Genomic DNA, 23,432 nt, shown 5'->3' with positions numbered 1-23,432 from the left:
AAAAATAAAAAAATAATGAAATATGAAACAATAAAAAATTAATGAAATATTGCAAATGAAATATTAAAAATGAAATATTAAAAAACATTAAAAACTGAAAATAATGAAAAACAATAAAATATTTAAAAAATGAAATATTAAAAAATGAAAAGTTAATGAAATATTAATGAAATATTGAAAAGTTAATAAATAATTAAATATTAAAAAATGAAAAATTAAACAATGAAAAATTAAATAATGAAATATTAAACAATGAAATAGTAAAAAATGAAAAATTAAATAATGAAATATTGAAAATATTAAACAATGAAATATTAAAACATGAAAAATAATGAAAAATTAAACAATGAATTATTGACAAATGAAATATTAAAAAATGAATTAATAAATAATGAAATAGTGAACAATGAAAAATTAAATAATATAAAAATAAATAATGAAATATTAAAAAATGAATTTATAAACAATGAAATATTAAACAATGAAATATTAAAAAATGAGAAATTTAAAAATGACATATTAATGATATATTAAACCATGAAAAATAAACAATGAAATATTAAACAATGAATTAATAAACAATGCAACATTAAAAAATGAAATATTAAAAAATTATTTAATTAACAATGAAATAATTAACAATGAAATATTAAAAATTACTTAATAAAATAAGAAATAGTAAACGATGAAATATTAATGAAATATTAAAAATAAAAAATTAAATAATGAAGTATTAAGCAATTATTAAAAATAAATTAATAATGAAATATGAAACAATGAAATATGAAACAATGAAATATAAACTAATGAATAAATAATTAAATATTAAGTGAAAAATTAAACAATGAAATATTATGCAATGAAATATTGAAAATGAATTAATAAGGAAATATTAAAAATGAAAAATTAAATAATGAAATATTTAAAAATGAAACAATAAAAATGAAAAATTTAAAATGAAAAATTAAATAATGGAATATTTTAAAATGAAATATTAAAAAATGAAATACTAAAAATGAATTAATAAATAATGAAATATTTTAAAATGAAATAATAAAAATGAAATATTAAAAATGAAAAATTAAATTAAATATTTTAAAATGAAATATTAAAAATGAAAAATTAAATAATGAAATATTTTTAAATGAAACAATAAAAATGAAAAATTTAAAATGAAAAATTAAATAATGGAATATTTTTAAATGAAATATTAAAAAATGAAATACTAAAAATGAATTAATAAATAATGAAATATTTTAAAATGAAATAATAAAAATGAAATATTAAAAATGAAAAATTAAATTAAATATTTTAAAATGAAATATTAAAAATGAAAAATTAAATAATGAAATATTTTTAAATGAAACAATAAAAATGAAAAATTTAAAATGAAAAATTAAATAATGGAATATTTTTAAATGAAATATTAAAAAATGAAATACTAAAAATGAATTAATAAATAATGAAATATTAAAAAATGGAATTTTGCCACAAACACCGGCACCAAACCAAATAAACAAAATAAAATAAAATAAAATAAAATAAAGACACCTGAAGAAATGGAAAAAAAAAAAAAGAAATTTAAAAAAAAAGTTAAAAATTTAAAAACGAAAAAAAATTAAAATAAAGGAAAAACCAAAAAAAAAAGCCCGGAAAGTGCCGTAAAATGAAGAAAAAATTCCAAAAAATGGAAACGGCGGAAAGTGCGGCTGCCGTAAAGCGCGAGTGTCGCAAAATGTCGTAAAATGAACCGTAAAGCGCGACTGTCGCAAAAGCGGTCGTAAAGCGCGACTGTCGTAAAAGTGGCCGTAAAACGCAGCTGTCGCGAAACTGCCGTAAAGTGCGACTGTCGCAAAAGGAACTGTAAAGCGCGACTGTCGTAAAATTGCCGTAAAGTGCGAGTGTCGTAAAACTGCCGTAAAGCGCGAGTGTCGCAAAAGGAGCCGTAAAGCGCGAGTGTCTCGAAATGTCGTAAAAGGTGCCGTAAAGCGCGACTGTCGTAAAACTGCAGCATAGTGCGACTGTCGTAAAAGGTGCCGTAAAGCGCGGCTGTCGTAAAAGGTGTCGTAAAACGCAGCTGTCGCGAAACTGCCGTAAAGTGCGACTGTCGCAAAAGGGGCCGTAAAGGGCGACTGTCGCAAAGTGTCATAAAATGAGCTGTAAAGCGCGACTGTCGCAAAATGTCGCAAAAGGGGGCGTAAAGCGCGACTGTCGCGAAACTGCCGTAAAGCGCGATTGGCGCAAAGTGTCGTAAAAGGTGCCGTAAAGCGCGGCTGTCGTAAAAGTGGCCGTAAAGTGCGACTGTCGCAAAAGGCGCTGTAAAGCGCGAATGGCGCAAAGTGTCGTAAAAGGTGCCGTAAAGCGCGGATGTCGCGAAACTGCCGTAAAGTGCGACTGTCATAAAACTGCCGTAAAGCGCGACTGTCGTAAAAGGTGCCGTAAAGCGCGACTGTCGTAAAAGGTGCCGTAAAGTGCGACTGTCGTAAAAGGTGCCGTAAAGTGCGACTGTCGTAAAAGGTGCCGTAAAGCGCGACTGTCGTAAAAGGTGCCGTAAAGTGCGACTGTCGTAAAACTGCCGTAAAGTGCGACTGTCGTAAAAGGTGCCGTAAAGCGCGCCTGTCGTAAAAGGGGCGTAAAGCGCGACTGTCGCAAAAGGAGTCGTAAAGCGCGACTGTCGTAAAAGGTGCCGTAAAGTGCGACTGTCGTAAAACTGCCATAAAGCGCGAATGGAGCAAAGTGTCGTAAAAGGTGCCGTAAAGCGCGAGTGTCGCGAAACTGCCGTAAAGTGCGACTGTCGCAAAACTGCCGTAAAGTGCGACTGTCGTAAAAGGTGCCGTAAAGCGCGACTGTCGTAAAACTGCCGTAAAGCGCGAATGGCGCAAAGTGTCGTAAAAGGAGCCGTAAAAGGTGCCGTAAAGCGCGACTGTCGCAAAAGGGGCCGTAAAGCGCGACTGTCGTAAAAGGTGCCGTAAAGCGCGACTGTCGTAAAAGGTGCCGTAAAGCGCGATTGTCGCAAAAGGTGCCGTAAAGTGCGACTGTCGTAAAAGGTGCCGTAAAGTGCGACTGTCGTAAAACTGCCGTAAAGCGCGAGTGTCGCAAAAGGAGCCGTAAAGCGCGAGTGTCGCAAAAGGAGCCGTAAAGCGCGAGTGTCTCGAAATGTCGTAAAAGGTGCCGTAAAGCGCGACTGTCGTAAAACTGCCGTAACGCGCGGATGTCGTGAAACTGCCGTAAAGTGCGACTGTCATAAAACTGCCGCATAGTGCGACTGTCGTAAAAGGTGCCGTAAAGCGCGACTGTCGTAAAAGGTGCCGTAAAGTGCGAGTGTCGTAAAAGTGGCCGTAAAGCGCGGCTGTCGTAAAAATGGCCGTAAAGCGCGACTGTCGCAAAAGGAGCCGTAAAGCGCGACTGTCGTAAAAGGAGCCGTAAAGCGCGACTGTCGCAAAACTGTCGTGAATTTTGACTGTCGTAAACGGAGCCCCGTTCAGCCGTGTTCAGCAGAGCCTTTGCACACGGGTGTTTCAAGCACTTTAATGGCCTCTCCCACCGGGCCGTGGCTGCCGCGGGGCCGCTCCCAGCCCTCAGGCGCTGCTCCAGCCCCGTTTGCTGCACGGGCGGTGCCCGAAGCCGCTGCCCCGCCCCTCCCGCGAGCTCCGCCCCTCCCGCGAGCTCCGCCCCTCGCGGCCGCCGCGAGTCTGCAGCGGGACCCGCCCCCTTCTCCCCTTGGCACCGCGCGGCTCCCGTAGCCGCGGCCCCGCCCCTTTGTCCCCTTGGTACCGCACGGCTCCCGTAGCCGCGGCCCCGCCCCTTTGTCCCCTTGGTACCGCACGGCTCCCGTAGCCGCGGCCCCGCCCCTTTGTCCCCTTGGTACCGCACGGCTCCCGTAGCCGCGGCCCCGCCCCTTTGTCCCCTTGGCACCGCGCGGCTTCCGTAGCCGCGGCCCCGCCCCCTCCCGCCGCCTCCGCCGCTTCTCCCCCGTTCCCCGCGAGTGCGGCCGCTCCTCCCGCCCCCCCTGTCCCCTTTGCCAACCCAGCGGGGCCGGAGCCGGCCCCGGTCCCGTCGCTGCTGCTGCGTCTTTGCCGTTTCCTGCGGCTCCCGGCTCTGCGGTGCCGAGCGCGCCTGGCGTGGCCGCGCTGCCGCCCCCCCAACCCCGGCGTTCCGAGCTGCCCACGGTTAACCCCGTCCCTGCCGGCGTTCCGGCGCTGTCCGCTGCTCCCGGCACAGCACCGGTGGCCGCGGCTTCTCCGCTGCCGCCGCCGCTCCAGCCCAGTCTCCCGGCAGCGCCGCCCCTGCCAGCCGGGCCGGCCGCCGCCCCAGCTCCCGGGGGCCGCACGCCGCGCTCCAGCCGCCGGACCGGCCCGCCGCAGCTCGCCGTGGCCGCCCCGCAGCCCCTCCCGCCTCCCGCCACCCCGCCGGGATCATCTCCCGCTGCCGAGGCCGCTCCACCGCCGCCGCCGCCCGCGGTCGCTTCCCCGCTCCTGCCGCCGCCGCCGCTGCATGGCGGGGCGGAGCCGCGCCTTCCCCAGCGCGGCTCCCGCTTCAGAGCCGCCTCCTGCAACCGCGGCGTTCCCTTCCACGGCCGCGGCCCCGTTCCCGTTCCCGCAGCTCCACCGCCTCCCGCACGCCCCGGCCGTGCCCGCCCGCCGCCATTGCGACGCGACGCGCGCATGCGCAGCTGCTACGACCGCGGCACCAGCGATATCCCTCCGCGCCGCTTCCGGGATCAGCCGCGCGCATGCGCAGTTCTGTCTGCGCGGCCCCGCCGCCGCCATGTCCCCCCCCTCCCTCATTGCTTTGGCCGCAGTTTTGGTGCAGCCCGGTCCCGGTTCCGGGGCTGCTGCTCCGCGCCGCTGTCCCGGCCACAGCCGCCATCCCCGGGCCCGGGCACGCCGCTTCCGCCGCCACCGGGTCCGGACGCGGCGCCACAGCGGCGGAAACTGCGGTGGCTCGCGTGTATCCCTCCGCGCCTCTGCCGCTGCCGGGGCTTGAGGAGCCGGGTATGGACCGCATCACCGAGAGATCCCTCCGCGGCGCGGGGCGCTGCACAGCCCACACCTGATATCCCTCCGCGTGCTCGCCTTCCGCGCTCCCAGCAATGAGTGGGACTACTTTCCCCCCCCGAATTCCCGCCAAAATCGGCCCCAAATTCGCCCCAAATTGTCTTCAAATTCTCCCAAAAATTGCCCCAATTTTGCCCCGAAATTTGCCCCTCAAAATCGGCCCCAACTCCCCACAAAATTTTCTTCAAATTCTCCCAAAATCGGCCCCAAATTTGCCCCAACATTCTCCCCTCAAAATTGGCCCCAAACTCCCCCAAAATTTGCCCTAAAATTCCTCCAAAATTGTCTTCAAATTCTTCCAAAAATTGCCCCAAATTTGCCCCAAAATTCCCCAAAATTTTCCCCTCAAAATCGGCCCCATACTCCCCCAAAATTCCCCCCAAATTGTCTTCAAATTCTCCCAAAAATTGCCCCAAAATTGCTCCAAATTTGCCCCAAAATTTTCCCCTCAAAATCGGCTTCCAACTCCCCCCAAATTCCCCCAAAATTGTCTTCAAATTCTCAAAAAAATTGCCCCAAAATTCCCCAAAATTTTCCCCTCAAAATTGGCCCCAAACTCCCCCAAAATTCCCCCAAAATTGTCTTCAAATTCTCCCAAAAATTGCCCCAAATTTGCCCCAAAATTTCCCCCCAAAATCGGCCCCAAAGTCCTGCAAAATTCCCCCATAATTGTCTTCAAAATCTCCCCAGAATTCCCCAAAATTTTCCCCCCCAAAATCGGTCCCAAACTCCCCCAAAATTGTCTTCAAATTCTCCCAAAAATTGCCCCAAATTTGTCCCAAAATTCCCCAAAATTTTCCCCTCAAAATTGGCCCCAAATTTCTCCCAAAATTGTCTTCAAACCCTCCCAAAAATTGCCCCAAATTTTCCCCCAGTCCCCAAAATTCACACCTGGAGGGTTTGGGGACACCTGAGATTCACACCTGGAGAACAAGAACCTCCCAAAATTCACACCTGAGGGGGTTTGGGATTCCCAAAATTCACACCTGGGGGGTTTGGGGACACCTGAGATTCACACCTGGAGAACAAGGACCTCCCAAAATTCACACCTGGAGGGGTTTGGGGACACCTGAGATTCACACCTGGAGAACAAGAACCTCCCAAAATTCACACCTGTCACACCTGGAGGGGTGGGAACACCTGAGATTTGCACCTGAGGGGGTTTGGGATTCCCAAAATTCACACCTGGAGAACAAGAACCTCCCAAAATTCACACCTGGGGGGTTGGGAACCTCCCAAAATTCACACCTGTCACACCTGGAGGGGTGGGAACACCCGAGATTTGCACCTGGACGGGATTTGGGATTCCCAAAATTCACACCTGGACGGGATGGGGACACCTGAGATTCACACCTGTCACACCTGGAGGGGGATGTTGGGGGACCCCAAAATTCACACCTGGAGGCTCCAGACGCCATTTTTAAAAATTTATTCACCTGCCCAGGTGTGCGGGGACACCTGAGCTGCCAGAAAGGGGGGAGGGGCCAGGTGAGAGGGCCAGGTGAGGTTCAGGTGAGAGCAGCCAGGTGAGAAATTCCAGGTGAGAGATTCCAGGTGAGTTCCAGGTGAGGATTCCAGGTGAGAGCGGCCAGGTAAGGTTCAGGTGAGAATTCCAGGTGAGGGCAACCAGGTGAGGTTCAGGTGAGGGCAACCAGGTGAGAGGTTCCAGGTGCCAGGTGAGCCCCACCAGGTGAGCTCCAGGTGAGTCCCAGGCTCCAGGTGAGCGATTCCAGGTGAGCTCCACCAGGTGATCCCCACCAGGTGAGTCCCAGGTGAGCTCCAGGTGAGGGATTCCAGGTGAGCCCCTCCAGGTGAGCTCAGGGGGCGTTGTCCATCAGCTGCAGCTCCTCCCCCTCGCCAGGTGAGGCCCTCCTGGGCAGGTAAATGGTGCCGGGGGCCCTCAGGGCGTCCAGGTGAGCTGGGGACACACCTGGGGTCACCTGGGGTCACCTGGGACTCACCTGGGACACACCTGGGACACACCTGGGACTCACCTGGGACACACCTGGCCCGCAAGGTGAGCCAGAGCAGGGCCCCGCCCAGTGACATCAGCAGCACCAGCAGCGCCACCAGGTAGGAGCAGGTGGGGGCCGCACCTGGGGGACAGGTGAGGGGGGCGGGGGAGGCGTCACACCTGGGCTCACCTGCCCCAGCCTTCTCACCTGTCCTCACCTGTCCTTACCTGTCCCACCCTTCTCACCTGTGCCACCTTCACCTGTCCTTACCTGTCCCACTCTTCTCACCTGTCCTTACCTGTCCCACCCTTCTCACCTGTCCCACCTTTCTCACCTCTCTGACCTTCACCTGTCCCACCTGTCCTGGCTCCTCCCTTCTCACCTGTCCCACCTTTTCCCTTTCTCACCTGTTCTGGTTTAACCCTGCACACCTGTCCCAGCTTTACCTGTCCCACCTGTCCTGGTTTCCCTTTCTCACCTGTCCCGCACCTTTAGCCCCTCCCCCCTCACCTGCAGCCCCTCCCGTTTAGCCCCTCCCTCCCATTTGGGCCTCACCTTTAGCCCCTCCCCCTCACCCCTTTGTCCCCTCCCCCTCACCTGAGGCTCACCTGGAGCCCCTCCCCCACACCTGTCCCTCACCTTTAGCCCCTCCCCCAACACCTTTGGCCCCTCCCCCACACCAGTCCCTCACCTGAAGCTCCTCCCCCCCCAACACCTTTGGCCCCTCCCCCTCCCCTTTAGCCCCTCCCCCCCTTCTCACCTTTGGGCATCTCACACCTGAGCTCCGCCGGGGCCCCACCTGCGCAGGTGCTCGGCCCCGCCCCCTCCTGCAGACAATCCTCCAGGTGCGCCTCGGATCCGTCACAGGTGAGCCCCGACAGGTAAAGCTGCCCCTGGGCCGCCAGGTGAGGCCCCTGCTGGGCCAGGTGAGGCTCCGGGGCCGCCAGGTGAGGCCCCGCAGGTGCGCTGAGGGCGGGGCCGCAGCCCAGCTGCCGGCACAGCACCTGCGCCTCGGGCAGCCCCCAGGTGAGGCCGCACACCTGCAGCCAGGTGCGGTTCAGCAGCACCTGCACCTGCCCCGAGCAGGGCCCGGCCCCGCCCTGCAGCCGCACCTGGGGGGGATCCGCACCTGGGGGGGGAGATGGGGACAGGTGGGGGCACCTGGGGGCACCTGGGCACACCTGGGCACACCTGAATCCATTCGAGCTAATCTGAGCTCACCTGGCACACCTGGGGGCACCTGAGCTCACCTGAGCACACCTGGGCACACCTGGGGGCACTTGGGCTCCTCACCCCATCTACATTACCTGAGCCCACCTGAGCCCCCCCCAGGTGCTCACCTGGCCCCGTGCCTCACCTGGGCACACCTGTCCCCCCCAGGTGCTCACCTGTCCCAGGCGCTCACCTGTGCCCCCTGTACCTGTCCCAGGTGCTCACCTGTGCACACCTGTCCCTCACCTCTCCCACACGCTCACCTGTCCCCCTAGATGCACACCTGTCCCCTCACCTGCACACACCTGTCCCCAGGTGCTCACCTGTCCCTGCAGGTGCTCACCTGTCCCCTCACCTGTGCACACCTGTCCCTCACCTGTCCCTCACCTGCACACACCTGTCCCCCCAGGTGCTCACCTGTCCCTCACCTGTCCCCTCACCTGTGCACACCTATCCCAGGTGCTCACTTGTCCCTCACCTGTCCCAGGTGCTCACCTGTGCACACCTGTACCCTCACCTCTCCCAGGTGCTCACCTGTCCCTCACCTGTCCCTTACCTGTCCCAGGTGCACATACCGCACATACCTGTCCCTCACCTGTCCCCTCACCTGCGCACCTGTCCCAGGTGCCCACACCTCTCCCTCACCTGCGCACACCCGTCCCCTCACCTGCCCGTCACCTGCCCCTCACCTGCTCACCTGTCCCCTCACCTGTGCTCACCTGTCCCCTCACCTGCCCCTCACCTGCCCCTCACCTGCTCACCTGTCCCCTCACCTGTGCTCACCTGTCCCCTCACCTGTCCCCTCACCTGCCCCTCACCTGCTCACCTGTCCCCTCACCTGCTCACCTGTCCCTCACCTGTCCCTCACCTGCCCCTCACCTGCTCACCTGTCCCCTCACCTGCTCACCTGTCCCCTCACCTGTCCCTCACCTGTCCCCTCACCTGCGCACTCGGCCGCCGCGTCCTCCTCGTGCCCGCAGCCGCCGCTCTCCGCCCAGGGCCGCCTCTCGCACCTGTCCAAGGTGAGCTCCTCACCTGTGCAGCGCACCTGGCCCAGCCACACGGGGCCCTCCCCCGGCCCGAAGCGCCCGCCCGGGGGCGCGGCCAGGGCGGGGCCGCAGCGCACCTGGCGGCAGGTGACGCGCGCTGCCGCCAGGTCCCAGGTGCGGCCGCAGACCGAGCCCCACCTGCCCAGGTGCAGCAGCTCCACCCGCCCCGCGCACCTGTGCGGGCCCCCGGCCAGGCGCACCTGGGCGGGCGGGGGCGGGGCGGGAACGGCCGGGACAGGTGAGGGCGACGGGGGAGGGGCTGCGGAGAGACAGGTGAGACAGGTGAGGGCATGGACAGGTGAGGGAGGGACAGGTGTTGGACAGGTGAGTGAATGGACAGGTGAGGGACAGGTGAGAGACAGGTGAGGGCATGGACAGGTGAGGGACAGGTGAAGGACAGGTGTTGGACAGGTGAGTGAATGGACAGGTGAGAGACAGGTGAGTGAATGGACAGGTGAGGGACAGGTGAGAGACAGGTGAGGGAGGGACAGGTGAGGGAGGGACAGGTGAGGGACAGGTGAGGGACAGGTGAGCACCTGGGACAGGTGTGGGACAGGTGAGGAATGGACAGGTGACAGGTGAGGAGGGACAGGTGAGGGACAGGTGAGTACCTGGGACAGGTGAGGGATGGACAGGTGAGGGACAGGTGAGGGATGGACAGGTGAGGGATGGACAGGTGAGGGAGGGACAGGTGAGCACCTGGGACAGGTGAGGGATGGACAGGTGAGGGCATGGGGGAAGGGGCCACAGGGAAAGGGGACAGGTGAGGGACAGGTGAGGGTGTGGGTGGGGCTGCAGGGGAAAGGAGGTGGGTGGCGCCAGGTGAGGATGGCGGACAGGTGAGGATGGAGGACAGGTGCAGGCAGGTAAGGGACACCTCACGGCAGAGCTGTGCCCCACCCCCTCACCTGAGCACACCTGTCCCTGCTCACCTGAGCACACCTGTCCCTGCTCACCTGTCTGTACCTGTCCATTCCTATCTGTGCCCACCTGTCCCTGCTCACCTGTTCTCACCTGTCCGTACCCACCCTCACCTGTTCTCACCTGTCCCTGCCCACCTGTCTGTACCTGTGCCCCCCTGCCCATGCTCACCTGTCCCTGCTCACCTGTTCTCACCTCTTCTCACCTGTCTCTGCCTCTTCTCACCTGTCCATGCTCACCTGTCCGTACCTGTGCCCACCTGTCTGTGCTCACCTGTCCATACCTGTTCTCACCTGTCCCTGCTCACCTGCCCTCACCTGTCCACACCTGTCCCACCTGTCGGAGCTCACCTGTGCCCACCTGTCCCTGCTCAACTGTCCCTACCTGTCCTCAGCTGTCCATACCTGTCTATGCACACCTCTCCCTTCCCACCTGTTCTCACCTGTCCATGCTCACCTGTCCGTGCTCACCTGTGCTCACCTGTCCATACCTGTCTGCGCCCACCTGTCCATACCTATTCTGACTGTTCTCACCTGTCAGTGCTCACCTGTCCCCCCCACCCTCACCTGTCCCCCCCACCCTCACCTGTCCATGCTCACCTGTCTGCACTGTCCCCACCTGCCCTCACCTGTCCCCACCTGTCCCCCCCGCCCTCACCTGTCCGTGCTCACCTGTCCCCCCCCACCCTCATCTGTCAGTGCTCACCTGTCCCCACCTGTCCCCCCCGTCCGTGCTCACCTGCGCACTCCATGCCCTCACCTGTCCATGCTCACCTGTCCCCCCCACCCTCACCTGTCCCCCCTGCCCTCACCTGTCTGTGCTCACCTGTCCCCCCCTGCCCCCCCGCCCTCACCTGTCCCCACCTGTCTCCCCCTGCCCTCACCTGTCTGAGCTCACCTGTCCCCACCTGTCCCCCCCGCCCTCACCTGTCTGTGCTCACCTGCCCTCACCTGCCCATGCTCACCTGTCCCCCCTGCCCTCACCTGTCTGTCCCCACCTGTCCCCCCCGCCCTCACCTGTCCGTGCTCACCTGCGCACTCCACGCCCGCGTCGTGCTGGTGCCCGCAGGTGTTGTTGCCCCAGGGGGGGGCGGGGCACTGCCCCAGGTGCCGCTCGCTGCCCGCGCAGGTGAGGTCGCTCAGCCACACCTGCCCCGAGCCCCGCCCGAACCGCGCCCCGCCCGGCGCTGACAGGGCCCGCCCACAGCCCACCTGGCGGCACACCACCTGCGGGACAGGTAAATGCACCTGGGTGAGAGACCTTAAACACACCTGGGGGACAGGTAAATACACCTGGGGGACAGGTAAATACACCTGAGAGACCTTAAACACACCTGGCGGCACACCACCTGCGGGACAGGTAAGCACACCTGGGGAACCTTAAATACACCTGGGGGACAGGTGACACACCTGAGTGACCTTAAACAAATCTGGGGGACAGGTAAATACACCTGAGGGAGCAGGTAAATACACCTGAGGGAGCAGGTAAATACACCTGGGTGAGCTACAAACACACCTGGGACAGGTAAATACACCTGAGTGAGATACACACACACCTGGGACAGGTAAATACACCTGAGTGAGCTTAAACACACCTGTGGGACAGGTGAATACACCTGGGTGAGCGACACACACACCTGGGTGACCTTAAATACACCTGGGGCAGGTAACACACCTGGGTGAGCGACACACGCACACCTGGGGGCAGGTAACACACCTGAGTCACCTTGAACACACCTGGGGCAGCTGAACACACCTGGGTGTATTAAACACACCTGGGTGAGAGACAGGCACACCTGGGGGCAGGTGAGCACACCTGAGAGGCCTTAAATGCACCTGCAGGGCAGGTAACGCACCTGGGGCATGTAACGCACCTGCCTGAGCTGCAAACACACCTGAGCGAGCACAAACGCACCTGAGGGAGACCAGGGACGCACCTGAACTCACCTGTCCTCACCTGTCCTCACCTGTCCGTCCCCCCACCTCACCTGTCCCCCCCCGTGCTCACCTGTCCCCACCTTCATGCTCACCTGTCCCCCCCCACCTCACCTGTCCCCACCCGTGCTCACCTGTCCCACCTGTGCTCACCTGGGCGTCGCTCAGGTCCCAGCCGCGGTCGCAGACGCTGCCCCAGCGCCCCTCGTGCAGCACCTCCACCCTACCTGCGCACAGGTGAGGCCCGGCCGCCAGCCGCACCGCACCTGAGCCGGGGTCACCTGCGGGGACACGGACAGGTGAGGGAACGGCCACAGGTGAGGGAACGGCCACAGGTGAGGCTCACCTGGGCTGGGGGTACCTGTGAGACACGGACAGGTGAGGGAGCAGGGACAGGTGAGGCTCACCTGGACAGGTGAGACACGCGTTGCAGGAGCTCCCACATCACCTGTGCATGGCTCACCTGAGTAGACACCTGTGCACACCACACCCACGCACACCTGTCCATGGCTCACCTGAGCAGACACCTGTGCTCACCTGTGCACACCACACCCACGCACACCTGTCCATGGCTCACCTGTTGGTGCTCACCTGTGCACACCTGCACTCCCCTGTGCACACCTGTCCATGTCTCACCTGTCCATATCACACCTGCACAAACCTGTCAGTGCTCACCTGCACAGACCACACCTGTGCACACCTGTATGTGCTCACCTGTCCCTGCTCACCTGCGCACACCTGCGCAAACCTCTCTCACCTGTCCATATCACACCTGTGCACACCTGTGTTCACTCACCTGCACGTGCACCTGTCCCTGTTTCACCTGCGCACACACCTGTCCATGGCTCACCTGTCCCACCTGTCCATATCACACCTGTGCACACCTGTCTGTGTCTCACCTGTGCACACCTGTGCTCACTCACCTGTGCAGATCACACCTGCGTCCTCCCCGTGGTGGCAGTTGTGCTCGCCCCAGGTGTATCTCACCTGTCCGTGTCTCACCTGTCCGTGTCTCACCTGTCCGTGTCTCACCTGTCCATGCTCACCTGCGCAGATCACACCTGCATCCTCCCCGTGGTGGCCGTTGTGCTCACCCCAGGTGTGTCTCACCTGTCTCACCTGTCCATGTCTCACCTGTGCACACCTGTCCATGTCACACCTGTGCAGATCACACCTGTCTCACCTGTGCAGATCACACCTGCGTCCTCCCCGTGGTGGCAGTTGTGCTCACCCCAGGTGTGTCTCACCTGTCTCACCTGTCCCTGTCTCACCTGTGCACACCTGTCCATGTCACACCTGTGCAGATCACACCTGTCTCACCTGCGCAGATCACACCTGCGTCCTCCCCGTGGTGGCAGTTGTGCTCGCCCCAGGTGTATCTCACCTGTCTCACCTGTCTCACCTGTGCAGATCACACCTGTCCGTGCTCACCTGCGCAGATCACACCTGCATCCTCCCCGTGGTGGCCGTTGTGCTCACCCCAGGTGTGTCTCACCTGTCTCACCTGTCCATGTCTCACCTGTGCACACCTGTCCATGTCACACCTGTGCAGATCACACCTGTCTCACCTGTGCAGATCACACCTGCGTCCTCCCCGTGGTGGCAGTTGTGCTCACCCCAGGTGTGTCTCACCTGTCTCACCTGTCCCTGTCTCACCTGTCTCACCTGTCCATGTCTCACCTGTGCACACCTGTCTCACCTGCGCAGATCACACCTGCGTCCTCCCCGTGGTGGCAGTTGTGCTCGCCCCAGGTGTATCTCACCTGTCTCACCTGTCTCACCTGTCCATGTCTCACCTGTGCAGATCACACCTGTCTCACCTGCGCAGATCACACCTGCGTCCTCCCCGTGGTGGCAGTTGTGCTCGCCCCAGGCGCGGTGCCCGCACCTGAAGAAGTCGAGCTCCTCCCCCGTGCAGGTGACGTCGTCGAGCCAGATGGGCCCCTCCCCCCGGCCGTACCTGGCCGCACCCGGCGCCTCCAGGGCGGGGCCGCAGCCCAGGTGAGCGCAGAGCACCCGGGCCTGGCGCAGCCCCCAGGCGTCGTCGCAGACGGAGCCCCACAGGTGCGCGCGCAGCACCTCCACCCGCCCCGCGCACCTGTCGGGCGCACCTGAGAGCCGCAGCCGGGGCGGGGCCGGCACCGACGACTCTGCGGGGAGAGGGAGGGGTCACCTGGGGGAGTTACCTGGGCACAGGTGAGGGGTCAGGGTTACCTGGGCACAGGTGAGGGGCAGGTGTGAGGGGGTCAGGGTCACCTGGGGGCACCTGGGGACAGGTGAGGGGTCAGGGGTTACCTGGGCATTACCTGGGGGCACCTGGGGACAGGTGAGGGGTCAGGGTCACCTGGGGGAGTTACCTGGGCACAGGTGAGGGGCAGGGACAGGTGAGGGACAGGTGAGGGGGTCGGGGTTACCTGGGGGCAGGTGAGGGGCAGGGACAGGTGAGGGGTCAGAGTTATTTGGGGGACACCTGGGGACAGATGTGGGACAGGTGTGTGGGGTCAGGGTCACCTGGGGGGGGGTCACCTGGGGGCTACCTGGGACAGGTGAGGGACAGATGAGGGGGGGGGGCAGGGTTACCTTGGGACAGGTGTGGGGGTCTGGGTTACCTGGGACAAGTGTGGGACAGGTGAGGGGGTCAGGGTCACCTGGGGGTTACCTGGGCACAGGTGTGGGACAGGTGAGGGGGCAGGGTTACCTGGGCACAGGTGAAGGGTCAGGGTTACCTGGGGGAGTTACCTGGGGACAGGTGAGGGGCAGGTGAGGGGGTCTGGGTCACCTGGGGGCTACCTGGGGACAGGTGAGGGACAAGACAGGTGTGGGGGGGCAGGGTTACCTGGGGGGCACCTGGGCACAGGTGTGGGACAGGTGTGGGTGTCTGGGTTACCTGGGACAGGTATGGGACAGTTCACCTGCCCTCACCTGCCCTCACCTGCCCTCACCTGCGCAGGCGGCGCCGGCGTCCTCGGCGTGGTTGCACCTGTGCTGGCCCCAGGTGTGCCCGGCGCACTGGCCCAGGTGAGCCTCGCTCCCGTTGCACCTGAGCCCGTCCAGCCAGATGGGCCCCGCCCCCTCCCCGAACTGCGCCCCGCCCGGCGCCCAGAGGGCGGGGCCGCAGCGCACCTGGCGGCAGGTGACGCGCGCGGCCGCCAGGTCCCAGGTGTCGTCGCACACCGAGCCCCACCTGCCCGCGTGGAACACCTCGACGCGCCCCGCGCACCTGTGCGGGCCCCCGGCCAGGCGCACCTGGCCCTCCCGGGGCTCACCTGGGCACACGGCGGGGACAGGTGAGCTCACCTGGGCACCCAACGGGGCTCACCTGGGTGCCCAATGGAGCTCACCTGGGCGCCCAACAGGGACAGGTGAGCTCACCTGGGGGTGTCAGGTTCTTACCTGAGGGGTCTGGGGTCGCACCTGGGGAACACAGAACAGGGACAGGTGAGCTCACCTGGGAACACAGCCCAGGGCTCACCTGGGTGCCCAACAGGAGCTCACCTGGGCACACGGCCCGGAGCTCACCTGGGTACCCAACAGGGACAGGTGAGCTCACCTGGGTGCCCAACCCGGGGCTCACCTGGGGGTGTCCGGTTCTTACCTGAGGGGTCTGGGGTCGCACCTGGGGAACACAGAACAGGGACAGGTGAGCTCACCTGGGCGCTGCAGCAGCACCTGGGCACCCAATGGGGCTCACCTGGGCAGCCAATGGGGACAGGTGAGCTCACCTGAGGGTGCCACAGCTTCACCTGGGGGTGTCAGGTGCTCACCTGAGGGTTCCGGGCTTGCACCTGGGGGCACACCTGGAACGCAGAACGCGGGCAGGTGAGCTCAGGCGGGCGCCCAACAGGGACAGGTGAGCTCACCTGGGCACTACAGGGCCTCACCTGGGTGCCAAGGACTCACCTGAGGGTTCCGGGGTGGCACCTGAGCCCAGCAGGGCCTCACCTGGGGGCACACCTGGAACGCAGAACGGGGACAGGTGAGCTCACCTGGGCACCCAATGGGGACTGGGGGCACCTGGGCAGGTGCTGAGGCCTCACCTGGGCAGGTGTGGCCCTGGGGCCTGCCCAGGTGCTGAGCCCCACCCCCCTGGCCAGGTGTGCACGCACAGGTGTGCCCAGGTGTGCCCGGGTGTGCACGCACAGGTGTGCAATGGGTGTGCCCAGGTGTGCCCAGGTGCATCACCTGCACACAGATGTGGCTGTCCCTGCTCACCTGAGCACACCTGGCTGTGCCTGTGCACACCTGTCCATGCTCACCTGTGCACACCTGTTCACTCACCTGTGCTCACCTGTCCATACCTGAGCACACCTGTCCATGCTCACCTGAGCACACCTGTTCACTCACCTGTGCTCACCTGTCCATACCTGAGCACACCTTGGCACACCTGTCCATGCACACATGTGCACACCTGAGCACACCTGTCCATGCACACCATTTGCACACCTGTCCATACCTGAGCACACCTGTCCATGCTCACCTGTGCACACCTGTTCATACCATCACACCTGTCCATGTCTCACATGCCCACACTCACCTGCACATAGCACACCTGAGCACACCTGTCCATGCACACCTGAGCACACCTGGTCAGACTCACCTGTGCACACCTGTTCTGATGCATCTGTGCTCACCTGTTCAGGCTCACCTGAGCTCACCTGAGCTCACCTGAGCACACCTGTTCAGACTCACCTGTGCTCACCTCTGCACACCTGTTCAGACTCACCTGGGCACACCTGTGTAAATTTGTCCCTGCTCACCTGTGCACACCTGGTCAGACTCACCTGTGCACACCTGTCCATGCTCACCTGAGCACACCTGAGCACACCTGAGCACACCTGTACGGGCTCACCTGTGCATACCTGTGCACACCTGTTCAGATGCATCTGTGCTCACCTGTCCACACCTGAGCACACCTCTCCATGCTTACCTGTGCTCACCTGGGCTCACCTGTGCTCACCTGTGCTCACCTGTTCAGACTCACCTGAGCACACCTCTCCATGCTTACCTGTGCTCACCTGGACTCACCTGAGCACACCTGTGCACACCTGGTCGGACTCACCTGAGCACAGCACACCTGTGGGAAAGAGAAAGGACAGGTGAGGTGGGGGAGGGGTGGGGAAAGGGACAGGTGAGCTCAGGTGGGCACAGGTGGGCATGGACAGGTGAGGGACAGGTGAGCTCAGGTGAGTCCAGGTGGGCACAGGTGGGCAGAGGTGGGCACAGGTGAGTCCAGGTGAGGGACAGGTGGGCACAGGTGAGTCCAGGTGGGCTCAGGTGGGCACAGGTGAGTCCAGGTGAGGGACAGGTGGGCACAGGTGGGCACAGGTGAGCACAGGTGGGCACAGGTGAGGGACAGGTGAGCACAGGTGGGCACAGGTGGGCTCAGGTGGGCACAGGTGGGCACAGGTGGGCACAGGTGAGTCCAGGTGGGCTCAGGTGGGCACAGGTGGGCATGGACAGGTGAGGGGGTTTGGGGAAATGGAAGAAGGGAGGGAAAATGGGAAAAAAAAAGGGGGAAGGGGAAAAAATGGGGAAAGGGAGAAGAAAAATTGGGAAAATTTGGGGAAAATTGAGGAAAAATTGGGGAAAATGGGGGGAAATTGGGGAAAATGTGGGAAAAGGGAGAAGAAAATTTGGGAAAATTGGGAAAATTTGGGGATATCAAGGAAAATCGAGGAAAAGTGGGGAAAAATTGGGAAAAAATGGGGGAAATTGGGGAAAATGTGGGAAAAGGGAGAAGAAAATTGGGAAAATTGGGAAAATTTGGGGAAATCGAGGAAAATCGAGGAAAAGTGAGGAAAAATTGGGGAAAACGGGACAGGGAGGGGAAAAATTGGGAAAAAATGGGGAAAATTGGGGAAAATGTGGGAAAAGGGAGGAGAAAGTTTGGGAAAATTTGGGGAAGGGAAGAAAATTTGGGAAAATCGGGAAATTTGGGGAAAAAAGGGGGGGAAATTGGGGTGAAAGTGGGAAAAAAAATTCGGGGAGAAATCGGGGAAATTTGGGGAAAAGGAGGAGAAAATTTGGGAAAAATTGGGGGGGAAAGGGAGGAGAAAAATTGGGAAAAAATTGTGGGGAAATCTGGGAAAAAGGAGGTGAAAAATTGGGAAAAAATGGGGGAAAATTTGGGGGAAAAATTGTGGGGAAATCTGGGAAAAAGGAGGTGAAAAATTGGGAAAAATTAGGAAAAATTTGGGGGGAAAATGGGGAAAAAGGGAGGGAAAATGGTGAAAATGCAGGAAAAGGGGGAAAAGTGGGGGAAGAGAGGAGAGAAATGGGGAAAAATTGGGGGGAAATGGGGAAAACGAGGAAAAAATAGGGAAAAGTTGTGAAAATCGGGGAAAATGGGGAAAAGGAGGGAAAAATTGGGAAAGTTTGGGGGAAAGGGGGAAAAAGTGGGAATTTTTGGGAAATTTTGAAAAAATTGGGGCAAAAGGGAAGAGGAAAATTGGGGAAAAATTGGGGAAAAGGAGGAGAAAAATTGGGGGGAAATGGGAAAAAAAGGAGGGGAAAAATGGAGGAAAATTGGGGGAAATGGGAAAAAAGGGGGAAATCTGAGGAATTTTGGGGAAAAAATCGAGGAAAAAGGAGGAAAAGTGGGAGAAGGGAGGAGAAAAATTGGGAGAAATGAGGAAAATTTGGGAAAATCGGGAAAAAATGGGGGAAGTAAAGAGAAAAATTGGGAAAAATCAGGAAAATTGGGGAAATGTGGGGAAAAGGGGGAGAAAATTTGGGAAAAATAGAAGAAAATGGGGGAAAATGAGAAAAAAAGAAGAAAATGAGAAAACGTTGGGGGAAAAAAGGGAAAATGGGGAAAATTGAGGAAAAATTGAAGGAAAAGGGGGAAAAGTGGGGGAAGGGAGGGGAAAAATTGGGAAAATCGGGAAAATTTGGGAAAAATCGGGGAAAATTTGGGGATAAAATCGAGGGAAAAGGGGGAAAGTGGGGGAAGGGAAGGGAAAAATGGCGAAAATTTGGGAAAATTTGGGAAAAAATTTGGGGGAAAATGGGGAATTCTGGGAAATTCTGGGAATTTCGGGAATTCGGGATCCGGGAGGGGCCGAAGGTCGCGCGGGGGCCCCAAAATCGCGGAATTTGCCCCCAAAAATCGATCGGGAGCCAAGGACGGGGGCGGGGCGGAATTCCCGGGAAAAATGGGCGGGAAAAGGGAAATTCCCGGAATTTGGAGAAGGGGAGGAGGGAGGGGAAGGGGGGGGGGGGCAAAAAAAATGGGAATTTTGGGAAAAAAAGACAGAATTTTGGTGGTGGAAAAAAATGGAATTTTGGGATAAAATCCTCGAATTTTGGGGTCAAATCCTGATTTTTTTAAAAATAAAGTTCCCCAATTTTGGGATGAAATCCGAATTTTTTTGGAATAAAATCCCTGAATTTTGGCCCCAAATCCGGAATTTTTGGGGGGGATAAAATTTTCCGAAATTTTTGAGATAAAATTCCTGAATTTTTGGGGGATGAAATCACCCAATTTTGAGATAAAATCTCTGAATTTTTTGAGGGGGATAAATCCCCCCAATTTTGGAATAAACTTCCCAAATATTTTGGGATAAAATCCCCCAAATTTTGGGATGAAATCCCAGAATTTTGGCATAAAATCCTTGATTTTTTTGGGGATGAATCCCCCCAGTTTTGGGATAAAATCCTCAAATTTTGGAGTAAAAGCCCCGAATTTTTTGGGATGAAATCCCTGATTTTTTTAGGATAAATCCCCCCAGTTTTGGGCTAAATCCCTCCAATTTTGGGATAAAAGCTCTGAACTTTTTTGGATAAAACCCCCGATTTTTTTTTTTGATAAATCCCCCCAATTTTGGGCTAAAATCCCAGAATTTTTTGGGGATAAATCCCTCCAATTTTGGGATAGAAGCTCGGATTTTTTTTTTTATAGAATCTCCCAATTTTGGGATGAAATCCCTACATTTTTTGGGATAAAATCCCCGAATTTTGGGATAAAATCCCCCTTTTTTTTTCGTAACCCTCCCCCCCGCAATTTGGGCACAAAATCCCTGATTTTTTAGGATAAATCCCGTCAATTTTGGGCTAAAATCCCCCAATTTTGGGCTAAAATCCCCCAATTTTTTTGGGATAAATCCCTCCAATTTTGTGATAGAAGCTCTGATTTTTTTTTAATATAAAATCTCCCAAATTTGGGATAAAAACCCCGAATTTTTGGGCATGAAATCCCTACATTTCTTGGGATTAATCCCCCCAATTTTCAGCTAAAATCCCCGAAATTTTTGGGCTAAAATCCCCCAATTTTGGGCTAGAATCCCCCAGTTTTGGGCTAAGCCCCGCCCCCCGATGACGTCACTCACCGCCCAGGTGCAGCAGCCCCAGGAGGCCCCAGGTGAGCCCCGCGAGCCCCCCCCGAGCACCTGGAGCCGCCATGGCCGCAGGTGAGCCCCGGGCAGCGCCCCTCCCCCACCTCCCCGAGACCCCGCCCCCACCTCCCCGAGACCCCGCCCCCCTCCCAGTGACCCCTCCCACATGACCCCTGCCACGTGACCCCGCCCCTCCATCGGGTGACCACGCCCCCTTTTCCCCCAAAGCGACCCCGCCCCTCCCCGGGTGACCCCGCCCCTCCCTCTGGGTGACCCCGCCCCTTCTCCCACCTGACCCCGCCCCCTTGTCATCTGTCCCCTCCGTGACTCCGCCCACCACAGCTGACCCCGCCCCATTGTAGCCCCGCCTCTCCCCATCTGACTCCACCCCTTCTCCAATGTGACTCCGCCCCTCCACAGCTGACCCCGCCCCTCCCCCCCAGGTGACCCCGCCGTGACCCCGGGGAGGGGCGGGGGGCGGGGTCTGACGGGGGGCGGGGCGCGGTTGCGTCAGAGCCGCAGCGGGAACGGAACGGAAACACCTGAGAGGGGAGAGAGGAAAACAGGTGAGGAACACCTGGGGGGACATGGGGACACCTGGGGACAGGTGAGGGACACCTGGGGACACCTGGGGACACCTGAGAGGGACAGGTGAGGGACACCTGAGGGACACCTGGGGGCACCTGGGCACACCTGGGGGCACCTGCAGGGCCATGGGGACACCTGGAGACACCTGGAGGCACCTGGGCACACCTGGGGGGACATTGGGGTACCTGGGAACACCTGGGGGGCATCTGGGGTCACCTGGGGGTGGGGACACACCTGGGGTTGGACACCTGGCTCAGGTGTGGTGGGGGTGGGGATCTTAAACCATTGGGGGGACCCTCACCTGTCCTGACCCTCACCTGTCCCGACCCTTTACCTGTGCTCCAGCTCAGCCTCTCCTGAGACCCCACCTGAGCCCACCTGAACCCACCTGAACCCACCTGAGCCCACCTGAGCCCACCTGCCCTCACCTGCCCTCACCTGCCATGAGGATTGGGGGCCCCCCTCACCTGGGGGCTCACCTGGGGCTGCTCCTGCACCTGTGGGGGCTCTGCGGTGAGTGGGGGAGGGGCTCAGGTGAGACCTCCTGGCTCCCCACACCTGAGGCTCCGGCGGCCTCACCTGGTGCCCAGGTGAGCTCACCTGTCCCCGTTCCGCGTTCCAGGTGTGCCTCCAGGTGAGGCCCTGCTGGGCTCAGGTGCCACCCCGGAACCCTCAGGTGAGAACATGGCGCCCTCAGGTGAGCTCACCTGTCCCCATTGGGTGCCCAGGTATGGCCCTGGAGTGCCCAGGTGAGCTCACCTGTCCCTGTTCTGTGTTCCCCAGGTGCGACCCCAGACCCCTCAGGTAAGAACCTGACACCCCCAGGTGAGCCCCATTGGGTGCCCAGGTGAGCTCACCTGTCCCTGTTGGGCACCCAGGTGAGCCCCATTGGGTGCCCAGGTGAGCTCACCTGTCCCTGTTGGGCACCCAGGTGAGCCCCATTGGGTGCCCAGGTGAGCTCACCTGTCCCTGTTGGGCACCCAGGTGAGCCCCATTGGGCGCCCAGGTGAGCTCACCTGTCCCTGTTGGGCACCCAGGTGAGCCCCATTGGGCGCCCAGGTGAGCTCACCTGTCCCTGCCGTGTGCCCAGGTGAGCCCCATTGGGTGCCCAGGTGAGCTCACCTGTCCCTGTTGGGCACCCAGGTAAGCCCCATTGGGTGCCCAGGTGAGCTCACCTGTCCCTGTTGGGCACCCAAGTGAGCCCCGTTGGGCGCCCAGGTGAGCTCACCTGTCCCCGCCGTGTGCCCAGGTGAGCCCCAGGAGGGCCAGGTGCGCCTGGCCGGGGGCCCGCACAGGTGCGCGGGGCGCGTCGAGGTGTTCCACGCGGGCAGGTGGGGCTCGGTGTGCGACGACACCTGGGACCTGGCGGCCGCGCGCGTCACCTGCCGCCAGGTGCGCTGCGGCCCCGCCCTGCGAGCCCTGCCCGGCTCAGGTGAGTTCGGGCCAGGTGAGGGCCCCATCTGGCTCGATGACGTCACCTGCGCCGGGTGGGAGGCGGAGCTCCGGAGCTGCCCCGCCCGCGCCTGGGGCCAGCACAACTGCCACCACGGGGAGGACGCAGGTGTGCAGTGCGCAGGTGAGACAGGTGTGAGCACGGACAGGTGTGAGCACGGACAGGTGTGAGCAGGTGAGACATGGACAGGTGTGAGCATGGACAGGTGTGCGCAGGTGAGACATGGACAGGTGTGAGCACGGACAGGTGAGAGCATGGACAGGTGTGCGCAGGTGAGACATGGTCAGGTGTGAGCACGGACAGGTGAGAGCATGGACAGATGTGAGCATGGACAGGTGTGTGCAGGTGAGCACGGACAGGTGAGAGCACGGACAGGTGTGAGCATGGACAGGTGTGCGCAGGTGAGACATGGACAGGTGTGAGCACGGACAGGTGAGAGCATGGACAGATGTGAGCATGGACAGGTGTGTGCAGGTGAGCACGGACAGGTGAGAGCACGGACAGGTGTGTGCATGGACAGGTGTGCGCAGGTATGAACAGGTGAGCACGGACAGGTGTGCACAGGTATGGACAGGTGTGAGCACGGACAGGTGTGCACAGGTATGGACAGGTGTGTGCATGGACAGGTGTGTGCAGGTATGAACAGGTGTGTGCAGGTGAGACATGGACAGGTGAGCACGGACAGGTGAGCACGGACAGGTGTGTGCGGGTATGGACAGGTGAGCATGGACAGGTGAGCACGGACAGGTGTGTGCAGGTATGGACAGGTGTGTGCATGGACAGGTGTGAGCATGGACAGGTGTGAGCATGGACAGGTGTGATTGGACAGGTGTGCTCAGGTGTGTGCAGGTATGGACAGGTGTGAGCATGGACAGGTGTGATTGGACAGGTGTGCTCAGGTGTGTGCAGGTATGGACAGGTGTGAGCATG

At 57.3% G+C, this 23,432-nt stretch overlaps 1 protein-coding gene across 1 annotated transcript; it reads right to left on the bottom strand.

Moving 5' to 3' along the window:
• Nucleotides 1–6,874: 6,874 nt before the first annotated feature.
• Nucleotides 6,875–20,528, bottom strand: LOC136571120 (scavenger receptor cysteine-rich domain-containing group B protein-like). The gene is made up of 16 exons (XM_066571480.1): nt 20,456–20,528; nt 17,154–17,202; nt 16,663–16,687; nt 16,029–16,082; nt 15,893–15,925; nt 15,724–15,744; nt 15,522–15,542; nt 15,448–15,469; nt 15,071–15,394; nt 13,925–14,278; nt 12,282–12,394; nt 11,225–11,420; nt 9,167–9,532; nt 7,773–8,141; nt 7,052–7,153; nt 6,875–6,975 (listed from the first exon to the last, which is right to left on the bottom strand). Exons 1-16 carry the CDS (start codon nt 20,526–20,528, stop codon nt 6,875–6,877), a joined length of 2,223 nt encoding a protein of 740 aa, XP_066427577.1.
• Between the last annotated feature and the right edge of the window lie 2,904 nt (nt 20,529–23,432).

This window comes from Molothrus aeneus, unplaced genomic scaffold, assembly GCF_037042795.1.
Source record: "Molothrus aeneus isolate 106 unplaced genomic scaffold, BPBGC_Maene_1.0 scaffold_70, whole genome shotgun sequence".
Lineage (NCBI taxonomy): Eukaryota > Metazoa > Chordata > Aves > Passeriformes > Icteridae > Molothrus > Molothrus aeneus.
The sequence above is the reverse complement of the archived record's forward strand: the minus strand, read 5'-3'. Positions and strand labels throughout refer to the sequence as shown.

Bases quoted from the DNA above. Each gene is read 5' to 3' on its own strand.
- LOC136571120 (XM_066571480.1), bottom strand. From the start codon at position 20,528: ATGGCGGCTCCAGGTGCTCGGGGGGGGCTCGCGGGGCTCACCTGGGGC. The intron at 17,203-20,455 runs GTGAGTGACGTC...TCTTTCCCACAG, and splicing joins GGGGCTGCTGCACCTGGGCG to GTGTGCTGTGCTCAGGTGAG. The intron at 15,395-15,447 runs GTGAGCCCCGTT...CCGTGTGCCCAG, and splicing joins GAGCTCCATTGGGCACCCAG to GTGAGCCCCGGGAGGGCCAG.